Source organism: Erigeron canadensis, chromosome 9 (assembly GCF_010389155.1).
Source record: "Erigeron canadensis isolate Cc75 chromosome 9, C_canadensis_v1, whole genome shotgun sequence".
Classification (NCBI taxonomy): domain Eukaryota; kingdom Viridiplantae; phylum Streptophyta; class Magnoliopsida; order Asterales; family Asteraceae; genus Erigeron; species Erigeron canadensis.
Window position 1 is genome coordinate 1,649,948 of NC_057769.1, and position 25,616 is coordinate 1,675,563.

Sequence of the window (25,616 nt, forward strand, 5' to 3'; positions counted from 1 at the left end):
TTACATCACCACACATCCTTTTATATATCTATATCTATATTAAAAGAGTAAGAATCCTAGCATTTTAAAGCCCTCTTCAAAATTAAACCTATTTTAAAACATTGCCACCTAGGATTACATCATATGTGTCATCTCCATAATTTTTTACAACATTTATCTTATTTATATATTTCAAAAAAGAATTTAAATATTAAAACAAAGACTAACTAGCTAATTAACCCGGGTTCAACCCGGACATATTAATAATAGTTTTTAAAAGCGTATGATCATCCTGCTGAAGTTGCGACGAAATGGATTGAGTCTATTCTGAAATATCTATGTGATTATTTACTACAACATTTTTTAATTTTGATAAACAAATGCATATAGCTACCCTTAAGCTTTTGTGTATCAAATATATTTGATGTACTTAGACAACAAACATTAATATATTTGATGATAATTTTTTAACTTAAACTTCTTAAATCAAGCTATTTATTTTTTTTATATAAAATACCTAGCATGTAAAAAAAATGTAGTTATATATTTTAAACTTCAAAATATTCTTTTTACTTGGAAATAAATAGAAAAATGTCTATATTTATTAAAGTTTCATCAAGACTTAAATGTAAATTATAAAGTTATATGAAAATTTAATAAATTAATTAAGATAGTGTTAAGATGGATTAATTTTTTTAAAAACTAAAATGTTGCTAAAATTATAATTTTAAATATGATGTCATAATTTCTAAAAACATTTGTAAGAAAGATTGTGAGTTTGACACATAGGAAATTTTCTACAAAAATCTTCTAAAAACAATTCTTTTTTATTTATATAAGAGATATACAAAATTAAAAATATAATAGTTTAACTTTGGATATACGTAGGATTCCCTACAAGTACATTAAACTAAATAAAAACTTTATATACACATAATTATAAGAAAAAATAACAAAATTAAATCCCATATCAAAATTAAAACACGTACATTAAAAAAAAAATAACATAATCAAATCTCATATCAAAACTAAAACAGGTATAAACTTAACATATATTTTTAAATTTGGAAAGCATTTATTTATCAAAAATTTGTGTTTTTAATCTTTTTCTTATTCCAAGTAATTTTCTTATTCGATGGGTGATAAACCATTTTCTTTTTATGTTTTATACGGGTTTTTAATATTAAAAATATTTACAATCTTTACTTTTTTTTCAACTTTTTTACCACGCGCACATCGTGCGAGTAAAAGACCTAGTATATATATATATAAACCAACAAAGAATTATTTTGGATATTCTAAGGAATCTAAAAACATGTCCTTAATTATAAATAAATACCATGTAGACAAGCAAGAACAAACATGCTTTAGTGCTAAGGACAAAGATAAACAAGCAATGATATGAAATGATGTGTAAAAACATCTCTATTATATTGTAGATAACATCACAAGGAGTTTTACTGTGTTCAAATACTCGACCATCCTTGTAATTTATCGAGTTATGTGACCAATGAAGGATTCCAACTCCATTCGAGTAATGCCATGGTCTCTAACCGATTTTCTAACACGTCGTCCTATCGCGGCAGCCCTCTTTCTTATCTCCTCCCCTTCCTTGGAGCCCATCAATCTCTTCACCGCATTCTGTATCGTTATTGCCGACACCAATTGTTGGTTCCGGCACCATTCATCTACCAACAATGCTACTTTAAGAACTTTGGTTACAAGCACGGCATTGTTTGGTTGGTCCGAGTGCATGGGCCACGCAACGATTGGAACTCCCATCGATATGCTTTCGATACACGAGTTCCATCCACAATGACTCATGAAGCCACCTATCGATGGATGAGCCAATATGTCTAATTGAGGTGCCCATTCTCGAACCACCAACCCACGGTCTTTAACTCGCTCTTCAAACCCTTGTGGCAACTCGACACGAAAATTGTTATCAATAGTATTTTTTATATCTCCTTTGTCTGCATTTCTCACTACCCAAATGAATCTTTGATGGCTCCTTTCCAATCCATTTGCGATCTCGATGATTTGTTCTTGAGAGAAGGTGGTCGTCGTCCCGAAAGAAACAAAGATAACGGTATTCGATGTTTGTTGGTCAAGCCACTCCACTGGGCCACCACCATCTTTTCTCGAAACTTTTGACCTTTTTATGTCGACAGGATTAAAGGGCCCAAGAGCCCATAATAACTTGTTTTCATTTTTTGCAACTGGTTCAAGTAGGTCCAAAATTGGCTGCTCCATGATTCTACATGTATTGTAGATGCGACCTGAACCATTTTTTTAAAGACTAAAAATATTAATTAATGCATTTAAAAGAGAGTTGTCGAGTGTCTTGCACATAATAAATAAAGGTTATATTCAAAGCCGACAAAATAATTTTGTGAGCTTCACTCACATGTTTTTTAAATATATAACAACTAATAATTAATTACTTACTTTTCTGATACACTACTAAAGTTAGTCATAGTTTTGAATATTTAAATTCAACTCAGATATATGAAATCGATTCTTTTTCCCATTTCAATTTTTAGTTGATTGAAATTATAGTTATAAAGCTGCATGGTAACTTATTAACTTTATATCATGTTCTAGCTTTGATTATGTTAATTACTCAATTATTATATCAGAGATATTGTGTTTAATAGCAAACAATTACATACATACACGGAGTAACTCGATCTTTTTCTTCTTTTCAAAAAAGATCAATTTTAATTTTTCACTCATACTATTTACTGTCACGTCATAATCATTTTCTACCATCACCACATTCTCTTGTTTTCCTCTCAAAATGTCATCTTCAAGATCTTGTTATTTAAAGATCTTATAAAATGTCTATGTCATGTAGTGAACTTTTAAATCCCGATTATTGGATGTACATGGCCAATCAAAAACTTACACGTGACAGATTATATGGTTGCCACATATACCTTGGTACATCCAATAACTAGGATTTGAAAGTTCATTATATTACATAGGCATTTTACGAGATTTTTACATAACATAGAAATTTTGTCATAGTTAATTACAAAAAGAAAAAAGGGACAAATCTACACCACTCGATCCCCTCCCCCCCTTTTTTCCCTAAGGCTTTTCTTTCTTTTCTATTTTTATTTTAAATTTTAACTTGAAGGGCATAACCCATAAGGCTAAGAGCAAAGTTCTTTTAGGAATATCACCACAATTTCCTATCATCCTGTAAGACCTATCAACTCAACTAGCTACCTTTTATTAACAACCGTGAGAGCAAAGTTTGTATTGTATCTGGAAAAAAAAATTGAATGGATTTTTATTTTAAAGAATATCTCTATATCTAACTAAGAGAGGATATAAAAAATCCTATGTGACACATTTATTTAGATTACAGCTAGGATTTTTGCTTAGTTGTAATTTTTTTAAAAATTTGCTATCTTTTCATGCCATATAGATTAATAATTAATTAATTAGTATAAATTTAAATTTTGTATTTATCTTTTTAATCTTTCAATCAATTTTTTAGTTAGTCATTTATATATCCGTAAGATTCTTATTCTCTTTAACATTGAAATTGTAGTTTTTATTATTAAATGATAAAGCAAATGATAACTTTTGAAACGCTATATAAGTTTAGTGATCGATTTTTTAATTTAGATTCATAGTCAACCATTAAATCTTAACCATTGGGTAATAGCTCAGTGTTCAGAGATATCTTCTAAATCTATCTCATAGGTAAGTTTTTCCTTTAGTTCTCGAGTTTGAGTATGGGTTTCTCATCTATAGGTATATCCCATGAGTAAGAGGTTGGAGGTCCAACAATTGATGGTTAAAATTACATCTAACACGTCTAAATTGAAACTAACTTTAAAAAAAAAACACTAAATCTTAAATTGGTTTTTGGTTTGACTTTCTGTAATTTTGAAAAGCCCATGTTTTCATATTCAGTACAGGCAACTACTTTTTTATATTTTGAATAAATATAGGCTAACTAATTTATTTTCAATCAATTATACGTTATTTTTGCAAGAGTTAAGAAAAAAAATGAAAGTTTTGGTAAACAATGAGATCGTTGTCTAGCTATTATACAACTAAAGGTTTTTTTTTCTTTATAAAGGATTGATAAATTGTAATTTGTATGATTACTTTAAGGGTTTTATCAATTTTATTTCTTTTTATTTAGTTATTTTTTAATAATGAATTTACAAACGTAAAATCATTTATCATTTGTTTCTATATAACTTATGTGACATTTTTTTTTTTGCCAAATAAAGATTCTACTATGTAGCGTTTTGTTGTTAAAGCAAACCCTTTTAAATTATATATGTAGGCATGTAGCTATACATGTAATATAATATTCAAAAATATTTAGTAATCCTTTTATTACAATATTTACAATTAAATTTATTATATTATAGTTTTTAATGGTTTACAACTATTTAAAATAATATATACTATCTATTAATTATAATATTCCATTTGATTATTATAATGTTACGGACAGGTTTAATCTAATAAAGCAATGAAAAAAAATATAAAATCATATCGAGACAACAAATGATTTGCTAGGATTTATCTCTTGTTATTTTCCAAAATAGTGTCCTCAATTTAATCCATTATCCATCCCATAAACTCTATACATAAACTTTATGCAACCTCGTTACAAACATGCATGTTATCAGACCCCACCCCTTCAATTTTTGCTATCATATACAGCTGGTCATATTAAGGATTGAAGTCTAGGTACTGTAGGTTTTGTAGACTTACTAGGACTTTTATATTTTGTAATGATTCTCGTTATTTTATATAAAAAAAAAAGTTCATTAAAATTTAAACAATCCATGATTGTTATTGTTGCAGCTAATAAAAGACTATTTTTCATCAAGAATGAATTATTTGAACTAGCTAATTTTTTATTTATTCAATCCATATACAAAACCATATTAATGTATATATCAGTTATGGGACGGGTTATTTATAATACAAGCATTTAAAAAAGTACAATAAGTATATGTGTAAGTTAACTTACATATGTTTGTTCCGTCCATCTCCGACCACCACCACCACCACCACCATGATCATCTCCGACCACCACCATGATCCTCCGGCGAGACTTACACATGTGTAAGTACAACTTACAGATGTGTAAGTTAACTTTCCGGCGAGAATCAGGTTCGTTTTCGGGTGTATACGGTACGGGCCAGAGGCCCTCATCCGTTCTAAGCTGAACGTCAAGGAACGCATATGGGAATCGCACGGATTTGATGGGCGGCGATCCAAGAGATGGTGACGGTTTGCTACGGTACGGGCGAAACCCTTGATGTCGGCGGCGACACCGTGGTTGGGATGGTCAGAGATGATGGTGGCTGGTGGTGGTTGTCTCGTGAAGGAAAAAACCTAAAATTTTTTAAAAAGTCGTAATTACACATGTGTAAGTTACTTACACATGTGTAAGTCTCACCGGAGATGATCGCCGTCACCGGAGGATTGTGGTGGTGGTCGGAGATGATCATGGTGGTGGTGGTGGTCGGAGATAGAAGGAAGAAGAAAGAAGAAAGAGTAAATACCTTGCACTTTTTGTACTTTTTCAAACCTTGTACTAAAAATAACTTTTCTCTATCAGTTATAACCCATCAAAAACCGTAATTAAATGATGCATTATCATCAAAACACAATTAAAACACATTGTGTTAGAATCAAATCACAGTGTATTTTGGTCTGATTTTATAAAAATTATAGTTTATTGGTAAACATTTGCAAACCATTACTTAATATATGGTAGGTCTATTTGACAAAAGGCTTTTGGGGATTTTAGGAGCCTAAAAGCCCCAAACTTTTAAAAATCTATGGTAGCACGTACTGTTTGGATATATATATATATATATATATATATATATATGCATAATGCATTTGAGACACTACAAATAATGTTGTATTTGTTCACACTTTTAGTTAGCGTGAACAAATTAATTAAAAATTTTGTCATACTTTTATGTGTGTAAAAGTATATAGAACTAAAAGTGTGTAAAAATTTTTCCACACTAGAAAGTGTGTAAAGTTAAAAGTTCACACTTCACACTTTTTAGTGTGAACTTTTAATTCTACACACTTTTTAGTGTGGAGAAATTTTTACACACCTTTAGTTCTACATATTTTTACAAATATAAAAGTGTGACAAAATTTTTTATTTGTTTACACTAACTAAAAGTGTGAACAAATACAACATTATTTGTAGTGAGATCAAAATCCTTAGCCCCTAAAAGCTCCTAGTTAAAAACCCCAAAAGATCTTTAAAATAAAAGTTTGTGTAAGAATGATTGAAATATAAGTCCCAACTTCTAATCCCATTTTCAAGCTCCGGGTTCATGCCCTTAGCCACAACCCCATTTTGAAGCTTTTGTGCAAAACATACCCGCATGTAGGAGACAGTTATAGCCCTTCAATGCTTTGTAATATATTAGCTATATAAACATATATATGTTGATACAATGGTTAATTACGTATTTGTATTTGCATTGACGAACAATATAATTAGGTAATTTGTGGATTCTATTTCCAGCAAGACAAATTTGTGAATAAGGTCATTCCCAATAGGGGCCATTCTCTCGCATCCTCGCCCTAGCCGCCAAATTTTCGCCACGTTCTCAACAATAAATTCTCCCCAAGACGAGTAGAACTTGAAGAGTCTGAGCAAATTTGTGTGTGTAGTGTATATATTATGTTTAAATAATAGAATGATTGAGAATATGGGGAAGAAATTGTGATATTGTTGATAGAAGGTAAATTGGGTATATTTTAAGAGGAAGAAGTGATGTGTCACTGATGAAGATTGTTGGTAGAAGGTGAATTGGGTAGATTTTAGAATTTTATGAGATGCCGGTGAAAGAAAACTCAAATTAATTTCATTCTACGAGACACTCATATATTTTGAGAACCAAACGTCCTAATACATTGCGTGAAAGAATATATATATATATACATATGAAGTAGCTTACTAGCTATTACCTAAAGCTTGCAATTAGCTATGAACATGAAGCTATGTATTCGACTCTCTAGCTAGTTGAAATTTCAACCTTCATCTACTACAATTTTTAATAAACATCAAGGATCATAAACTCAAATAATATATATTCTGATTACTCTAAACATACATTATTATAACTTATAAGTTATAATAATATTGATTCATGTAGCTACATCATATCTAATTATACCTATATATATATATATATATATGGGTCAGGTATTATAAAACAAGTATTAAAGTAAAACAACCAAGACAAAATCTTGACCTTTAGATCATAGTAAAATTGATGCACGAAGATTCACGAAACAATTGATGTACGATGATTTTTAAAATGCACAGTAATTTTCACTGAAGAAAAACCTATATATATATACATGAAAAAGATAATTTGAAGATACCTTTCCCAATAAAGATAAATTTCAGCCATTCATTTTTCCTTTCTCCCTCCCATTGTCTTCTTCCCTTCTTTATTTTCTATTTTTATTTTAATATTTGAAGGACGAAACTCGTTAGCTATATCACGTCATCACCCATCACCTTTATGACTTATCATTTTTTATGACCTATCAAACCCACTAGCTACTATACCTTTTATAAATACCCGTGAGGGTGAAACCCATACAATATCAAATTAGAAGAAAAAAAAATGTTTTAAATGGGTTTTTATTTTAAAAAGTATGAAAGTTATAAATAAAAAAATATAAAATCATATCGTAAGTGAGAGAGTGAAAAAAATAAATTGCTAAGATTTATCCCTTGTTATTTTTAAAAATGGTGTCCTCAAAATCTCAAATTAACCCCCCCAATAAATTCTATACATAAACTTTATGAAACTTCGTTACGAACATGTTATCAAACCCACCTCTTTAATTTTTGTTTTCATATACAGCTGGTTTATATTAGGTCTGGGTACTGTAGCTTTTGTTGGCTTACTAGGACTTTTATATTTTGTAAAGATTCTCGGTGTTTTATAGAAAAAAGTTCATTATTAACATAAAAATAATCCATTTTATTCTTATAGATAATAATAAAAAGCTATTTTTCATTAATTAAAAATGAGTTATTTAGGCTAGTTAGGCCAGTGCTTATACACCGTCCTCTCGAGCGTCCAAACTTGGCAAGACGCGAACGGCTTATTGGCCGTGATCGTCCCCAAGTTTGCGTCCTCCCATTTGTTCTCCGCCAAGAAGTTCGAAAACTCATGGTGTGGGTCCTTTTATCTCTTTTTTTTATTTAATTTTTTTATATATGTGTGGGGTATATATAGTTGTATTTGTGTGTGAGAGATAAATTATAATTAATAGATGATATGGTAAAGAAGTTCTGAAAAAACTGTCCTTATAAACAGTGAGTGTCCTAAAAAGAGTCCTGGGATATGTGATGCTGATGTGGCAAGGAAGAAGTTGGCCGGAGGACGGTCCTCCTTATAAGCACAGGCCTTATAGTTTTATTTATTCAATCCATATATCAGACCATATAAAACATATATCAGTTATAAGTTATAACCCATCAAAAACCAGAATTAAACGATATATATTATCCAAACCCATTACAATTGGAACAAAATATTTATCTATGAGTATTTTTGCAAGCTCCAGCCCATCACAAAACTCCTAAAAACCCGAAAGTTATTTGAAATAAAAATTTATGTAAGAAAGGTTGAAATAAAATCCTTAATTAGCTGCTAACCCTATTTGCAAGTTCCAGCCTCAAACTTCTAACCCCTAGCCACAACCTCAGCTCGAAATTTTTATGCTAAACATACTCGGTATGTATATAGATTAGCTAGATAAATGTATATGTTGATTACATCGGGTAAATCACGTAGCTGTATTTGTGATAACTCAAACAATATAATTAGGTAATTTGTGGATTCTATTTTCAGGAAGACAAATTTGTGAATAAGGCCACTCCCGATAGGAGCCATTCCTCCCACATCCTCACCTTAGCCACCAAACTCTCGCCACGTTCTCTATAACAAATCCTCCCCGAGACGAGTAAGTGGAGTCTGGGCAAGTTTGTGCGTGTAGTGTGCATTTATTGGGTTTAAATAATAAATAATTTGAGAATTTTGGAAGAATAATTGTGATATTGTTGGTAGAAAGTGAATTGGCCGGGTAAATTCTGGAAGGAAGAAGTGATGTGTCATTGATACAGTGAAAATTTGATGAAGATTATGGTATTATTAGGGAAAAGTAAGGTTGTTTGGTTCCTAGAATTCATGAAAATTCGATGAAATAAAATCAGAATTTCTTATGTGAACATAACATAGACAAGTAAAAAACTTAAATTTCATTAATTCTACTAAATTCCCATATATTTTGAGAACCAAACATCCTAGTATTTTGCGTGGAATTGAAGGATATATACATATAAATTAGATTGCTAGCTATTTAATTACCTAAAGCTTACAAATACAAATGTTATTGCTAGCAATGAACATGAAGCTAGGTTTTTGACGCTCTAGCTAGCTAGTTGAAAGTAATTTCAACCTTCATCTACTACAATTTAATTAATTAAAGATCAAGGATCATAAACTCATCAAATAATATATTTTCTAATTACTCTAAACTTACACTATAATTAAAAGTTATAACAATATTAATTCATGTGTAGCTACATATATCTCATATCTAATTAATTAATTATACCTGAACTGAGTTTTGCATACTCATGTTGTGCATTGATAAAACGTTTAAACTCCGAAGTGAAGCAGCCGTTGAACGAGATTAAATCTTTTGTAAGAGATTGTGGGTCATCAACTAACTTTCGGATTTGTTCTCCAACTTTTTCCGACGTATATAAAGCAATAGAGAAAGCCGATACGCTATGAAAAGTATAAGTTTCCGCATTTGGAAGTGAAACAAAGTCTTGAACGACCGATCCCATGAGGGAATCATGGATGATAACAAGACGGCGGGTGGTGGTGGATAGTTTCCGGAGGAGGGTGGCCACCGGATGACGTAAATGAGTAGCGGATTCGCATAAAGGCTGAAGGTGAGATGGAAATTTGTTAGTGGAGTTAGGGTTAGGAAGTGGTGCTACAAAGGGTGGAATAGGGTAGTCATGAAAGAAAATATTGGAAATGTTATTTGGGTTCCACCCTTGTAAACGTAGCTTGGCCTGGCGACCGTGGGTCGTCGTGGAGATCACGTGGACCGGGATGTCGTCGTGGGTGGATATAAGACGGGATAGGTGCAGGAGCTGGTTGAGATGACCGTGTAATGGCAGCGGAACAAGCACGACCACAACCCGGTTCTGTTCATCCGAAATAATGGTCATTGTAGGGGTCGATGACACCTTGATTTTGGATGTGTATGTGTAAATAATGGATGGATCGATGTTTGGTTTGATTTTGGCCTCTTTTATAAAGAAAATTATAACTAGATATGGATTGAGATATTGAGGTGCCGTTTTTCACATGACAAGTTCCATTCTTGGAAGTTGGAATAAATTATTTTTCACATGTTTTATAAATCATAAAATTTGGTCACAAGTTTACATCTTTACCGGTATTACGTCAATTGTTGCGATAAATGAGCCTTAATCGATTATATAACGAAATGATCGATCACTCGTACAACACCAAATTTTTTAGTAGCTAGCTAGCTAGAGATTTTTTAATATGAACCTTTTCAAATTAAGATAGATTCACATGGAAAAGTGGTCAACGAATTTCTTATGAATCTCTTCATAAATTTCATAGAACTTTTATGAATTTTATATATTATCGATTAAAGGTATTCATAATATAAGTTTTAAAGCAAACATACATAATTTTTTCACGAATTAACAATATATGGATTTGCTAATATGAAATTAGCTTGTTTAATTTGGAGAGATTCTTTCCTCTTAAAATATAAATCGAATAGTTAATTATTTATTCTATAAGGTATCAGTGTAACACGCCGGCAACATCTAAAAAAATTTCCGTTAATTGTAATAATTATAAAAAGCTAAATTAGCTTCATAATTAGTTGACTAATAATAGCAATAATACCAGCTCGAATAGCTGCTCAAAGGGGAGGGTTTATGCAGACAAAGGTCAGATATAAAAGAGGGGAGTGTTTGTGTAGACGGTGAGAATGAAAGGCGGGGTGGGAGCGTAGCGGCGAGCGAGAGTGGATTAGTTTCGCGCAACTCGCGGATTTCCCTTGTGTTTGCTCATCATGAGATGAGGAGGACATAGGGTAGTTTTGGTAGGAAATGATTGGATAAAAATTTGAACTAAATATCAGAAGGTATATATGTTGACTTGTTGAGAATTAAAAAAAGTGCTTAATTTTTTAAAGGGAAATAGGTAGTTTTTTTATAAAGTAATAATTCTTACATTTGTAGAAATGGAATACTAGAGGGGATTTTGAGAGTCCGGAGTTTCATCAAATGCATGCGTGGTTCAAATTTCACATACTGTACAATTGGATATTATTGTAGTGTCTCAAATGCTAACTGCTAACTACTAACTTGTTGAAAAAATAATAATAGTAACGTGAATGTCTTAGGAAATTGACGTTAACAAAAAAAATAGTATCTATTCCTAATGAATATAAATTGGACAGAATTTGTATGTTAATTTATACCATATATATAATAAGAATAAGATAAAATATGATATCCAAAATAGTAAAACCATCCATAAATAGAAAGCGGGGGGCAGTCTCAACTTGAAACGATAGAGATATGGGACTCTTGAACCACCTCTCCATTATGTATTTGATGGGCCTTTTTGGCATATAACCAAAAAGAGACGTTGCGAAGTACAATTAGTGTGCAGGATCTACGAAGCCTACATTAAGAGCTACAGATCGATTGATCTTTTTTCTGATATACAAATAGGAACAAAAAAATGTAGTGTATATTGGGACGAGTTGAGTCCTCCTCAACTTAACAACTTTATTTTAAATTAACCTTTTTAGTTTAACGAGAATAAGTACTCGCGTGTTGCGGCGGTGAGATGATGAGGATGATAGCTAGGTCATAGAGTGTAATATGTCATAGAGTATGATAGGTTATAGGATTTGATATGTCATAGAGTATGATAGTTAAATGTCCTAGCCGTACGGGCTCCGTCTCGGATTTAAAAATTCGTCAAAAGTATATCGAATAACATCTCTAATGAAAGAGCATGAAATTTTAAGAATACCCATATAATTTTTATAATTTATCGATGTACAGTTTTTGAGATAAAAGATTTTGAATGAATTGGATGAATAAATATTTTATGGAGGAGAGGGAAAAAAATGATTTGTTGATATTTGAAGAGAGAGAAAGGGTATTATAGTTATTTTAGGTAAATATATAATAGATATTAGGGACATTTCGGAGAAATACTTAAAATCAATATTGAATATTTAAATTAGAGGCTTTTTACTTTATAATATAATTTTTTAGTTTAATAAAAAGTTATTTTAAGAAAAATTAGCAGCAAGAAAGTGATCACTAGCAAAAAGGGGTTAGGTATTGTAAAACAAGTATTAAAGTAAAATAAATAGGATAAGATCTTAACCCTTAGATCATGGTTAAATTGATACACGAAGATTCACGAAACAATTGATGTACTATGATTTATTTGATGCACGGTGATTATCACTATAGAAAAACCTATTGTTTTATTTGTTTTACATTAATACTTGTTTTATTTTACCTAAAACCCTAGCAAGAAATGTCTTGGTAAACTAGTCGAACAAAATTTTAATTCTTAAGTTTGAAAATCGACGGGAAATGAAATTATGTCCTAACTTGAAGATGTTCATAATCGGAATTACGACTTTCTATATGTATTTTGCTCATAATTAAGTTGGGTTATTGATAACGAAATAAAATTGGATTCACTCAAATAAACCAAGAGTAAGATATACCAAAATATAGATATTAAACTATATTCACTTTTATTGCTAACGAAATAAAATAAGATTCGCCATCATTGCCGCTCGTCGCCACCAACACCATTACCTCATTGTCGTTGCATCGCTCGTACATCCATTTACATAATAATGATGATGGGACACACAACTACAAGTTTGTTCTTTGTATACGTGTATTCATTCATTAAAACTTAAAAGATATTCAAGTTGAAGAGTTGTTTCGTTCATCTATTGACTATTGTGTATTATACCGGCTTTAGTTTTTTTTTAGTAGAGGTGCATTATTATTATTATTAAAAATTTTGTTGGCCTTTTGGCAAAAAACCACAGAACATGCAGTAAACCTAATTTGGATCTACATAATCTACGGTCCTAAGATCTGTTAAAGAAGGAAAGCTAATGGTCTATTAGTAATCTTCATTGATAATTTAGACAAAGCTAGTTTTTTTGGTTATTCCTAGGTTGAATTGTTTGTAAGACATTTATTTATTTATATTATAATATAATATAATATACCATAATTTAGAAGGTTGTATGGTATAGTTTTATACGAGTAGTTTATACTTTTATTGTAGCTACACTAAGTGTATTGTAGTGGTCCACCCTGCCACCGGTTATTGCATCTTTCTTGATTTGGCAACATTGTTGATCAATCCCATACTAAGAATTCAAGGCCCTGTATCAAATTTTCATGGGTCATTTGGGCCTTAGGTTTTCTTCATCAAACTTTGAATTATTAGGTTTTTACCGTGAAATTTGCTTTTCTTCTATACTTTGCCACAAAATAATTCAAAGCTTCTTCTGTCGTCTCCTTCGCCTAACCCCCTCAAATGGTATGTTCCTTCTTTATTTCTTTTCCTTTCTCTCTTATTTCATTTTTTATTTGATGATGGTCTGTCCATATAAATAACTTTTTTACTGTGTTGTTATCTATTTTGTGATATTAAACTAAATTTATGAATTATTTTTGCTGTAAAATTTTGTTATTGAGTGATATTGTTATTTATCTATGAATTATTTTAATAGGTGGTTACCGGTTAATGACTTAGTTCATGATATGTGTCGTTCGGCTTTTTGTTTACAGTTTTTTTAAGGAACTTGGGGATAAGAAGTCCGATAGTATTCTCTAAAGTTGAAAACAACTTCATATGTAAAGTAGATGATGATGTTTATCTTTAGATTGAAACAAAGTATTAAAATTTAAGGATGATTATTAAATCTTCACCCTTAATTTTAATATAAAGATTAAAATATCTCAACTTTACCAACTTAAGTTGTTTTCAACTTTAGAATCCTAAAGAGACATAACACTCAAGTATCTGGCTCTCTCAAATCTCATCAATAAACCTTTCCAACTCATTTTACCTATCCAACCCTTACAACCAACCCTCTCATCCCATTTTAGTGGCATTCATGATTTTCTTAACTTTCCCAAAAAAAAAAAATTTCAATTAGATATGAAAATTAAACTAAAAACTACATAAACATAATTTAAAAACTATATAACAACATATTATGCTAGAAAATTTAAAACTACATAATATAATAAAAAAAATTTGTTGGGTCTGCTCCTCGTTATACGGTCATATGACCGTTCAACGTCTACATTCCTTGCAGTCCGTATCCTATCTTCCACGGCTTCATAGCCCGGGATCTCCCAACCTGTTCAGAACCTGCATGAGTGGCAGCGATGTTTCTAGGTGGGTTCCTTAACCCGTCTTGACTCTGTGTGCCCTAACTATATCTAAGTAGGAAAATCAGTTGAAAACTAACCTGCATAGTGAAGATCTTTAATTTCATTGTTAATGTGAATGTCTGTGAAAGACGTGAAGTTAAAACCATATCGAGATCTAGTATAGTCTAGAATTGGGCTGAGAGTGGTGTTGGGAGAGAACATAATCTTATACTGGTGGGAAGTCGGTTGAAACTTGTGATTCTTTTGTGTTCCATTGATGCGGCGGAAAATGCCTATATGGAAACCGTTGCACCATCAGTCTCGGAGATTTTGCCACTGCGATATATTATTGTTGCATCTTAATGAAGAGGGTATTTGACCCTCCTGCCAAATTAAATCAAACAAATGTTAAGAGATTTACTTATATATAGTAACATTTTTATTGTCATAGCTTATGTGTATGTAGTTAATCGTTACAAACCTGTTCGTCTCCTAAAAAATGAGTTCCAACATTAGATCCTTACCGGTAGTATTATGCCACCAAGAATGTATGACTCGAACGCTTACGGTTCCTTTCTGTGTCCTAGGTGATACATCGTTAAGCCTTGTTGCCATCCTCGAACCCTTACGATTCCATTATGGCATCCTAGGTGACCTAAAAATATTCCGGTTCAGTTTTCCAGGATGCCAACAAGGCTTAACGATGTATCACCTTGGACACGAAATGGAACTCTAAGGGTTAGAGTCATTCATTCTTGGTGGCTTAATGCTACCGGTAAGGATCTGATGTTGGAACTCATTTTAGGAGACGAACAAGTTTGTAACGATAAACTATCAAATGAACTATGACAATAATAATGTTACTATATATAAAAATATCTTTTAACATTTGTTCGATTTGAAAAATATATTGCAGTGGCAATATCTGTTAACCGATGGTGCAACGGTTTCTATAAAGGCCTTTTCTACCGCATATAATCGACGCAAAAGAATCACAAGTTTCAACCGACTTTCCACCTGTATAAGATTACGTTCTCTCCCAACACCACCGTCAGCCCAATTCTAGACTAACGGAATCTTCCTATAGTTCTAACTTCACGTCTTTCATTGACATTCAACACTAACAATGAAATTAAAGATCTTCACTGTGTAGGTTAGTTTTCAACAAATATTCCTTTTCGTTATTTTATATGAGTTTTTGATAGCTTTTTATTAAAACTTTATTTACTATTTTTTGTATCTACTAAGTACAATTTTATTTTTTTATGTAAATTTTGACAAGAATACAATACGTTAAAACCAAGTTTATACAAAAGTCTATCTTGTGATGTGAGAAACAAATGAATCCATCATCATTCGTGTAGCACACCCTTCTTTCATCGAACTCCTAACATCCTCACGTAGTTTATTTGCTCTCTTCCTAATCTCATCACCCTCTTTATGATAAATGCTTATCACTGATATAATGCTTTTAATTGTAAACTGATCACCTCATTAAACAAAGGCAGGGCCTTAAATAGAGTACATGAAAAAACTGAAAGTAAAACTGAATTAACACGAAGTACTAGAAAATGGGAAACGTTCCTAAAGACCTGGACATTTAGGATGACCACGTCTAATACACTTGTAAACTGCAACTTATTCTAAAACACGTGGGAAAGACTAAATCAAACCAACTTCAACATGATTCACGTATCCAAAGTGCTGAGTTATCAGGTTATCCAACAAACCCTCCCTCAAACTTAACAGCTATTAGCTTCAAGTTTGTCATGAACAGAACATATACCCAAGTGGATTCTCATTCTTAAGAAAGCTTCACGTCCCAAAGGTTTGGTAAAGCCATCAGCCAATTGTTCAGTAGTACCACAATACTCTAACTCAATTTCACCATTCTTCACCAGGTCTCTTAAGAAGTGAAAACGTACCCCAATGTGCTTGCACCTTCCATGGAATACAGGGTTCTTCGATAACTTATGCTAGAGGTATTGTCACACTTAATCTTCATGCACCCATGCTGTTTCAGACCGAACTCTTCAAGAACCTCTTTGAGCCACAACGCTTCACATGCACAAGAAGCTACCGCTACATACTCGGCCTCAGTGGACGAGAGTGCAACAATATCTTATTTTTTTGAAGACCATATCACTGCTCCACCATTCCAAAGGAATAAATAACCTGAAGTGCTTTTTCTGTCCAAAGAGTCACCTGCAAAATCACTATCCGTATAGATATCCAGTGCACCTTTTCCTCCTCTGTTGTACCAAATTCCATAATCAAGAGTACCCTGTAGGTATCTTAGTACCCTCTTTGCTGCTGCCAAGTGCAATTCAGTAGGGTTTGACAAGAATCTACTAATAAAGTTCACCACATATTGAATATATGGGCGGGTCGTGGTGATATACATCAAGCTTCCCACGATCAGTTTGAACAGAGTAGCATCCACCTTCTTTTCGACATCTGAAATTAGATTGTGACCAGGAACTATAGGATTCACGACAGGGTTGCAGTTCACCATATCAAATCTCTTTAGAATTTCTTTAGCATACTTGCACTGTGATATGTGAATTCCACTATCAGTTTGTGTCACTTCAATACCAAGGAAAAACTCATCATTCCCAAGTCCGACATCTCAAACTCTTTGGTCATTAAGAGTTTAAAATCTCGCAGCATCTTGTTACAATTCCCTGTGTATATCAAATCATCAACATAGAGATTCACGATTAATATACCTCCTTTTTCATCCTTCTTTATAAAAAGATTGTGTTCCTTCTCGCTTTTATGAAAACCTTCCTTTAAAAAATAAGCTTCAATACGACTAAACCAAGCACATGGTGCTTGTTTTAGTCCATACAGCGCCTTGTGAAGCCGGTACACCTTGTGCTCACACCCTTTAACCACGTATCCTTTAGGTTGCTGAACATATACCTCCTCCTCCAGATTTCCATACAAAAAAGCTGATTTCACATCCATTTGCAGCACATCCCAGCCTTGTTGAGCTGCGATAGCAATCATTAGCCTGATGGTGTTCACACGGGCCACCGGAGCATAAATTTTTTCATAATCAACACCATGTTCTTGGCATTAGCCTTTGGCCACCAATCGAGCCTTGTGCTTGCTTATTTCTCCAAGCTTATTTAGCTTAGTTTTGTACACCCATTTTACTGGTATACACTTTGCATCCTGTGGCAAATCAACAAGCTTCCACGTTTCATTCTTTATGATGGATTGAATTTCAAGATCCATTGTTGTTCTCCATTTGTTGCTTTTGGCAGCCTCCCCATATGTTACGGGGTCTTCATGATTGATCTCCATGACATTCAACTTTTCTTCATCGACACTGTTTGTGACATAGTCTCGTAAGTAACCCGGTGCATATTTGTTTCTTCCCTCCCTTAAACCTGAAGTACTGCTTTCAGCCTCTGTTGTGACTTGATTTGGAGTAGTAGCTTGCGTGGTAAGAGGTTGAGCAGAAACCTGTTCACCAGTTTCAACCTGTTCACCAGTTTCAACATCGCTATCAAATTGGGTATCATCCCAATCTGTGTTACCCCATGTTAAAGCGGTTTCCTTTTCACTTTCACTTATCTCCTAGCTCCATGCTTTATCTTCTTCAAACACTACATCTCGACTCTCAGTAACCTTCATGGTGAGAGGGTTAAGGAGCCTGTAAGCTTTCGACTCCTTGTTGATCCCACTCAAGATACATGTTACACTTTTTTCATCAAGCTTGGTGCGTTTTTCTTTGGGAATAAGCACATGTGCAATGCACCCCCACACTCTGAAGTGATCCACAGTAGGCTTGGACCCGCTCCAAGCCTCTTGTGGTGTGATGTTATTTAATGCTTTGGTTGGACAACGATTAAGAACATGAAAAGTCCACATGACTGCTTCAACCCACAAAACCCTTGGTACCCCTTTAGCAGCTAACAAAGTGACTACCATATCCACCACTGTTCGGTTCTTTCTTTTGGCCACCCCATTTTGTTGTGGGGTGTATGCAGTGGTAAGTTGTCTATAAATATCGTTTTCCTTACAAAAATTATTAAAAGCCTCAGAGTTAAACTCACCACCCCTATCGGTATGTAGAGCTTTGATCTTTTTTTCAAACTCATTTTCAACTTTGATTTTGAAGTCCTTAAAACATTCAAGTGCTTCTGATTTTGTAACAAGCAAGTAGGCCCAGGCCTTCCTACTATAATCATCTATGAAACTGAGAAAATACTTGTTCCCTCCTTGGGACGTTGGACTAATGGGACCACAGATGTCTGCGTGAACAAGCTCTAAAGGTTGTTGAGCTCTCCATGTACTCGCTCTTGGGAAAGGTTTTCTTGACTGCTTCCCTACAAGACAATCTGAACACACGTTATCCTTAACCTTGAAACTTGGCAAGCCTGAGACCATCTCCCTCTTCTGTAGCATTTCCATGCTTGTGTTGCTTAAGTGCCCGTACCTTTCGTGCCATAATTTGGGAAGATCATCATAAGTAGAGTACATACATTTGGTTGAGCCCTTGTTGTCACTGACTTCTACGGCCTGATAAGACAGGGGGAACATGCGATTGGCACTCATCTGGCTCTTGAACACCAAACCCTTTTCTGGATGAAATACTTTGCAAACACCGTCTTGAAACAAGAAAGACATACCCTTCTGTTGCAGTTGTCCAACGCTAAGCAGGTTGTTCTTCAACTCGAATATGTAGTAAACATCACTTACTACATACGGGGTTCCTTCAATGACCAGCTTCACTTGCCTTTTCCCACTAACATTCATTCTCATGTTGTTTCCAAGTCTCACGGTTTGTGAGAAGCTTTGATCAAAATTAATGATTGGCTCTTTATTACCACATATATGGTTTGAGCACCCAGAGTCTAGAAACTATGACGAGTTGTTTGCTTTATCTGTTTGTGCCATTAGCAGCATCATGTCTTCACCTTCAACATTTGTAAAATTGGTTTCTTTCCAATCTGGGCATTCATATTGGAAATGTCCCAATTTATGGCACTTAAAACATTCCACTGTTTCCTTGCTATAAGAAAGACGTCCTCTGCCTCGTCCACGTCCTCTACTTCCGATTCGTCCACGACCACGACCTCTGGAACCCGAGAAGTCATCATAGTGTACTCTTAATGCTTGTTCCTCTTCGTTCTCCACTTTCTTGAATTTCTGCTCGTGCACACATAACGTGCTTTGTAATTCATCTACATACATCTTGTCAATGTCATTGGACTCCTCGATCGAGACCACCACATACGTGTATTTCTCAGGTAGACTCCTTAGAACTTTCTCAACAATCTTGGTATCACTTGTGTTTTCACCATTACTTCTCATTTGATTGACAATACCCAAAACTCTTCCAAAATACTCAGCAATCGTTTCACTGGTCTTTATTTCCAACAGCTCAAAATCACGACGTAACTTCTGCAACATTGAACGTTTTACACGTTCATTCCCCTGGAATCTCCTTTTATGCAGTCCCAAACTGCCTTTGCTGAACTTCGGTCCAAGATTTGATCAAAAGTTACCCTATCAATGGCTTCATAAAGGTAATGCTTTACTTGCAAATCTTTTGACCTCAGTTCCTCCAACTTCTTCTTCTGGGCATCTGATTTTGCGACACCCGGGGACGGCTCCACAATTCCCGTCTCAATCAAGTTCCACAATTTCTTTGCTCTCAGTAAATTTTACATAACCTCACTCCAATGCTCAAAATGGCCATCAAAAGATGGAATTTTCAACTTTTTTCCACTCATTTTGTGTTCTCTCGTGATTGTTTACTAACCCGCTCTAATACCAGATGATAGAATGCTTATCACTGATATAGTGCTTTTAATTGTAAACTGATCATCTCATTAAACAAAGGCAGGGCCTTAAATAGAGTACATGAAAAAACTGAAAGTAAAAGCGAAATAACACGAAGTACTAGAAAATGGGAAACGTTCCTAAAGACCTGGACATTTAGGATGACCACGTCTAATACACTTGCAAACTGCAACTTATTCTAAAACACGTGGGAAAGACTAAATCAAACCAACTTCAGCATGAGTCACATATCCAAAGTGTTGAGTCATCAGGTTATCCAACACTTTAGAAGCCATCAGTTTTCGAATAGCCTTTTCAATAGTTATAGATGTTATGACCTCACTTTGACGTTCCCAACCCCCTAATGTAATGCCAATCTTTAACAACTCTGTAATTAACGTGGCGTTTCTTGGTTGGTCCGAATGCATAAGCCCTCCAACAATAGGAACTCCCATTGTGATGTTATCCATACTCGAATTCCAACCACAATGACTCATAAATCCACCCGTTGCAGGGTGAGCCAATATTTCTAGTTGGGGGTGCCCATGCATTCTGTTAGCACAATTCCCTTTTTTCGAGTCTTTCTTCAAACCCTTTTGGCAAGTCAACTCTACGAACTTCACCTTTGTCCGCGTCTCGTAGCACCCAAATGAACTTTTGTCCACTTTTCTCTAATCCAATAACAAGTTCTCGGATTTGGTCATCCAAGAGTGAAGTCGTCGTCCCAAATGAAACGTATATATCACCAAGTCTTAAACTTGTTTGTCAAGCCATTCTAATGAACTATGACGTTTGGCACGGTTTTTGTCATTGTTTATCTTCACCGGATTGAAAGGCCCATGACCCAATGCTTTGTACTTCCACATATTTCTTCTTTAGAAAGATAATAATCAATAAATTTGCCTTCAATAATCTTGTTAGTATCATAAAGATTACCTGAATTAAAAATCTTGCATAATGCTTCTTGAGACAATAAATTGTATGAAATCATATTACTATCATCCTGATCATCAGGGATTTTATGAAGTTGCATATGAGATTTTTCGTCATCAAGAAATGGTCTTTTTTCCTTCCTAAACATACGAGAACAATGTAAAAGCCGATGCACAATGAAAAACATACACTTCTACATGGAAATGGAACTACGTCTTGGACAACCGAACTCATTAGATAGTCATGAATCACAATAACCCGACGTACATTGCGTGGTGGTTCCGACGATATGGACCGGTAGATTATGTTAAGAAAGAAGACGGGAGAGTTGGAACTGTTGGTTGAGATGACCTTGTGCTACAAAAGGCACCACTACTCCAACCTTTTCCATAATGAAACTGGCCTTTTGTGATCGATTTTGTGATATTATCAATAGATGTTGAGTGAGTTTTCAAGTCACATGACATATATATGTATATGTAATTAATATCAAATTTATGTTGATTATTACATTTGGTGTTGATTATATGATATAACAAAATCATCTGATACACAAGTTAAACAAATAAAAGGTGAATCACGTTTGTGTCATATTAACTAGTTTGTGGTATTGGAGTACTATAGTGTGAATTTATGACTATGTTATGGTTAGTAGTTATCGATAGTTACACATTTTAGTTTGTATACACGTGACCTGATCATGATAAATTGAGAATTCTTGGAAATCTCGATACAAACAGACCAGGGTGGGTTTGAAAAATCAGAATTGTTGGACCCCAAATAACTTTTCTCTTGCATGGGCTTGGTGGATCGGCCCGATACTTGGATTTTCTCGTATGATCGGGTCATCCGGGTTATTAGCAGCAATCCGTCAAGCTAGCTCGTTGTAAGTTTTCATCATCGTGGAGACAAAGTCAAGACAAGAAGGGTGGGCCAGGAAGAGCGTCCGAATAATATAAAAAAGATTTATTTTTTCACTTTTCTTTATACATCCAACGGCTAAAATGCCGACTAAAGAAGAAGAAAAGACGAAGATACAAAATATGTCATGGGGATTGTAAATAAAGAATAAGTAATGTAACGCTGATGTAACAGTGATTACGAGGTCAGAAAAAAGACCTTCAGTCCAGCCTCAAAAGACCTTAGAGATGTAGTCAAACTCATTTTTAAATTTTCAGAACCAAGACAACCGAGTGAGTACGAGTTAAGGAAAGAGTCACTCGTTGCTTGTTACTTGTGGCAAGACCCCTTACACTTGTTCCATTTAATTAATTAAAGGTATGCTGGTTTGTTTATATGAGATAATATATACCCATTTAATTAATTGATATTTGTTACCTTATATATGATCAGAACTACGGATGAAGATCCTTCAAGTGTTTTCAATTTGAGAAGTCAATTATAAAATATCTTAATTTTGAATTAAAACCAATAATCTAAGTTTTTTTTTTCGAGTTAGATTTGAGAGAATCCATATCCAATAAAACATTGGAACAGAGCCATCATTTAAAATATATCATTGAAGTATTGATCCATGGAGAATGACTGAAAACATTTTTATACTTTTAAAAGGATCAAAGTTGTCATTGTGGACGTGTCAAACATGCCATGACAAAAGCATCAATAATCAAAGTATAAACAATATTCAAATATATTTTGACTACTATTTGTCAGTACAATAGTCCACATTTATGACAATGTATGAAAGGGAAATTTATAGTTTGATATACTCAATTAGAACGTTGTTGTCACAACAGAATGCTAACCTTTTTCATAGTTGAGAATATGCAATCGTTTGAAATTGTATGATTATATACTAATTAGAATTTATTAAAAGATATGCTAATTGGTTACATTTGTATTGTCACACACCTTTCTGTGTGTTTCAACAATTGGTACTCCAAATATACAAAATGTACATGTTTTTTTTTAAGGGTAAGGGGTATAAGGTTGTCTCGTACCCAAGCTTAGGTATGAAATTCTTCACAAATTATTTTTTTAAACCATAAAAATCATGAAATCATGTGTTTTATTAATTATATAATAAATATTAAAATATTGTTATGTGAAGGGTTCCATAAAGTTTAGGTATGGAACAACCTTATATTCACTTTTTCCTTTTTCTATTGTATGATTCAATCAAATGTATAGTTGAGCAATAAGAGAGTTATTTTTTTGAGAATTTATGGTACAATATTTGACTAATTAGCAACCTGCTAATTGTACTCACAGTAACTTAATGATCGAAGCTCATTTAATTTGTCACTGTAATATTGGCAAAGTTCTTATTAATCATCTTATGATGTGAGAAACAAATGAGTCGATCTCCATGCGAGTAACACCACCATCTTCAACCGATTTCCTAACATCATCACCAAGTTTAGCAGCCCTCTTCCTCATCTCATTTCCTTCATCAGAAGCCATCAATTTTCGAATACTTTCTTCTATAGTTGAAGACGTTACTAGCTCATTACGATGCTTCCAAATCCCTACGCTTACACCAATCTTTAGCACGTCCGTTATCAATATAGCGTTTCTTGGTTGGTCAGTATGCATAGGCCATGTAGCTAATGGAACTCCCATTGTGATACTCTCCATACTCGAATTCCAACCACAATGACTCATAAATCCACCAGTCGCAGGGTGAGCCAATATTTCCAACTGCGGTGCCCATTCCCTAATCACTAAGCCTTTACCTTCAACTTTTGCTTCAAAACCTTTTGGCAATTCAATTCTCCTAACTTCACTACTACTTTTAAAGATATCACCTTTATCGGCATCTCTTAGTACCCAAATGAACTTTTGTCCACTTTTCTCTAATCCAATAGCAAGTTCATGAATTTGCTCATCGGATAGAGAAGTCGTCGTCCCAAACGAAACGTATATCACCGAGTCTTGACCTTGCTTATCTAGCCACACAAGTGAACTATGACGTTTACTAGTAGTGTTTAAATAATTGTTGTCTATAGAAACTGGATTAAAAGGACCCATTGCCCAATTCTTTGTACTACCACAAATTCCTTCTTTTGAAAGTAAATCAATGAACTTGCCATCAATAACTTTACAAGAATCATGAATATTTCCTGAATTTAACTTTTGGCATTCAATATTCGAATAAACAAATTCAAGGAAATCCGGGGGTACATAATCTTGAAGACTAGGAATTTTCTTGAGTTGCATATATGATTCAACATCATCATCTAAACATGGCTTTCTTTTCTCTTCCCAATCATAAGAAAAAGTTGTAAACGCGGATGCACATTGAAACGCGTAGGATTCCACGTTGGCAAACGAAACCACGTCTTGAACAACAACGGTGCTCATTAGAAAGTCATGAACCACCACGACTCGTCTTGCAACGCGGGATATTTCTTCTAATAGTTTTGCAAAAGGTTCACGAAGACGAGATGATGCTTTAAATGAGGGCATAAGGTGTGAGGGAAATTTTGTGTTAGGGTTAGGGGAAGGAGACTCGAACTCTGGTGTTTGGAATTCATGGAAATGAATATTTGTATTACAAGTATGATTCCAACCATGAACGCGAAGCTTAGCTTGGCGGTTGTGCGTCGTGGTTCCAACGATGTGAACCGGAAGATTATAAGAAGAAAGAAGACGAGAGAGGTGGAGGAGCTGGTTGAGATGACCTTGTGCTACAAAAGGCACCATCACCACCACCACACCATGTTCCATGTCGTTTTGGATATATATTTGTGACTAATTATTATGGTTTGTGTAGTGAAGTTTATTATGTAGTGATGGTGCTCTCTATCAATAAGGACATATATATATGTGATCTATATATATTGCTCGATATATATACGTAGAAGAGGTCAACTTCAAGTGGTATCAAAACTTTAAGGACAAAATAAATTTAGTTCAATGTTTGATAAACAACACCATTTGTTATTATAAGATAAATATAGGTGGAAGAGGTCAACTTAAGGAGGCTGGGATTTCACACATTGGTTAGTGGAAAGGGCAAATGCCTATCCTGTTTAAGTGCACTTTCAACTTTTGCTCTCTATATTTTCTTCCATCAAAATATCGATTAAAGAACATATATATCAATAATGAAAGTATAAACTATATTTAAATGTATTTCACTATTTGTCACTTTAGTCCATAGTTATGACAATGTATGAGAGGGAAATATACATTTAGTTAGAGAGTTGTTGTCATCACAAAATTATACTCCCTCCGTCTCATTTTAATTGTCCAATTTTGACTAGTCAAATTTTTTTCTTTCAACTTTAACCTTAAATAGCTTTGTTTGTTTTATATATTAGTTGATAAAAGTTATATCAATGAAAATTATATGTAAACTCAATCAATTCATTTATATTATATCAACTGTTAT

General features: G+C 33.7%; 2 protein-coding genes and 1 pseudogene across 2 annotated transcripts; all 3 read right to left on the reverse strand.

Moving 5' to 3' along the window:
* Window positions 1-1,282: 1,282 nt before the first annotated feature.
* On the reverse strand, window positions 1,283-10,309 carry LOC122582501 (zeatin O-glucosyltransferase-like). Its single transcript, XM_043754904.1, has 2 exons — window positions 9,640-10,309; window positions 1,283-2,258 (listed from the first exon to the last, which is right to left on the reverse strand). The coding sequence occupies exons 1-2, from the start codon at window positions 10,268-10,270 to the stop codon at window positions 1,471-1,473; spliced, it is 1,419 nt and encodes a 472-aa protein (XP_043610839.1). The 5' UTR covers window positions 10,271-10,309; the 3' UTR covers window positions 1,283-1,470.
* A 5,535-nt stretch (window positions 10,310-15,844) lies between these two features.
* LOC122581468 lies at window positions 15,845-22,423 on the reverse strand (annotated as a pseudogene).
* A 957-nt stretch (window positions 22,424-23,380) lies between these two features.
* LOC122582898 (zeatin O-xylosyltransferase-like) lies at window positions 23,381-25,017 on the reverse strand. Its single transcript, XM_043755326.1, has one exon. The coding sequence runs from the start codon at window positions 24,947-24,949 to the stop codon at window positions 23,552-23,554; it is 1,398 nt and encodes a 465-aa protein (XP_043611261.1). The 5' UTR covers window positions 24,950-25,017; the 3' UTR covers window positions 23,381-23,551.
* Between the last annotated feature and the right edge of the window lie 599 nt (window positions 25,018-25,616).

Coding starts and splice junctions, on each gene's coding strand:
- LOC122582898 (XM_043755326.1), bottom strand. CDS start 24,949: ATGGAACATGGTGTGGTGGTGGTGATGGTGCCTTTTGTAGCACAAGGT.
- LOC122582501 (XM_043754904.1), bottom strand. CDS start 10,270: ATGACCATTATTTCGGATGAACAGAACCGGGTTGTGGTCGTGCTTGTT. Junction 2,259..9,639: donor GTATGCAAAACTCAGTTCAG/GTATAATTAATT, acceptor AAAATGGTTCAG/GTCGCATCTACAATACATGT.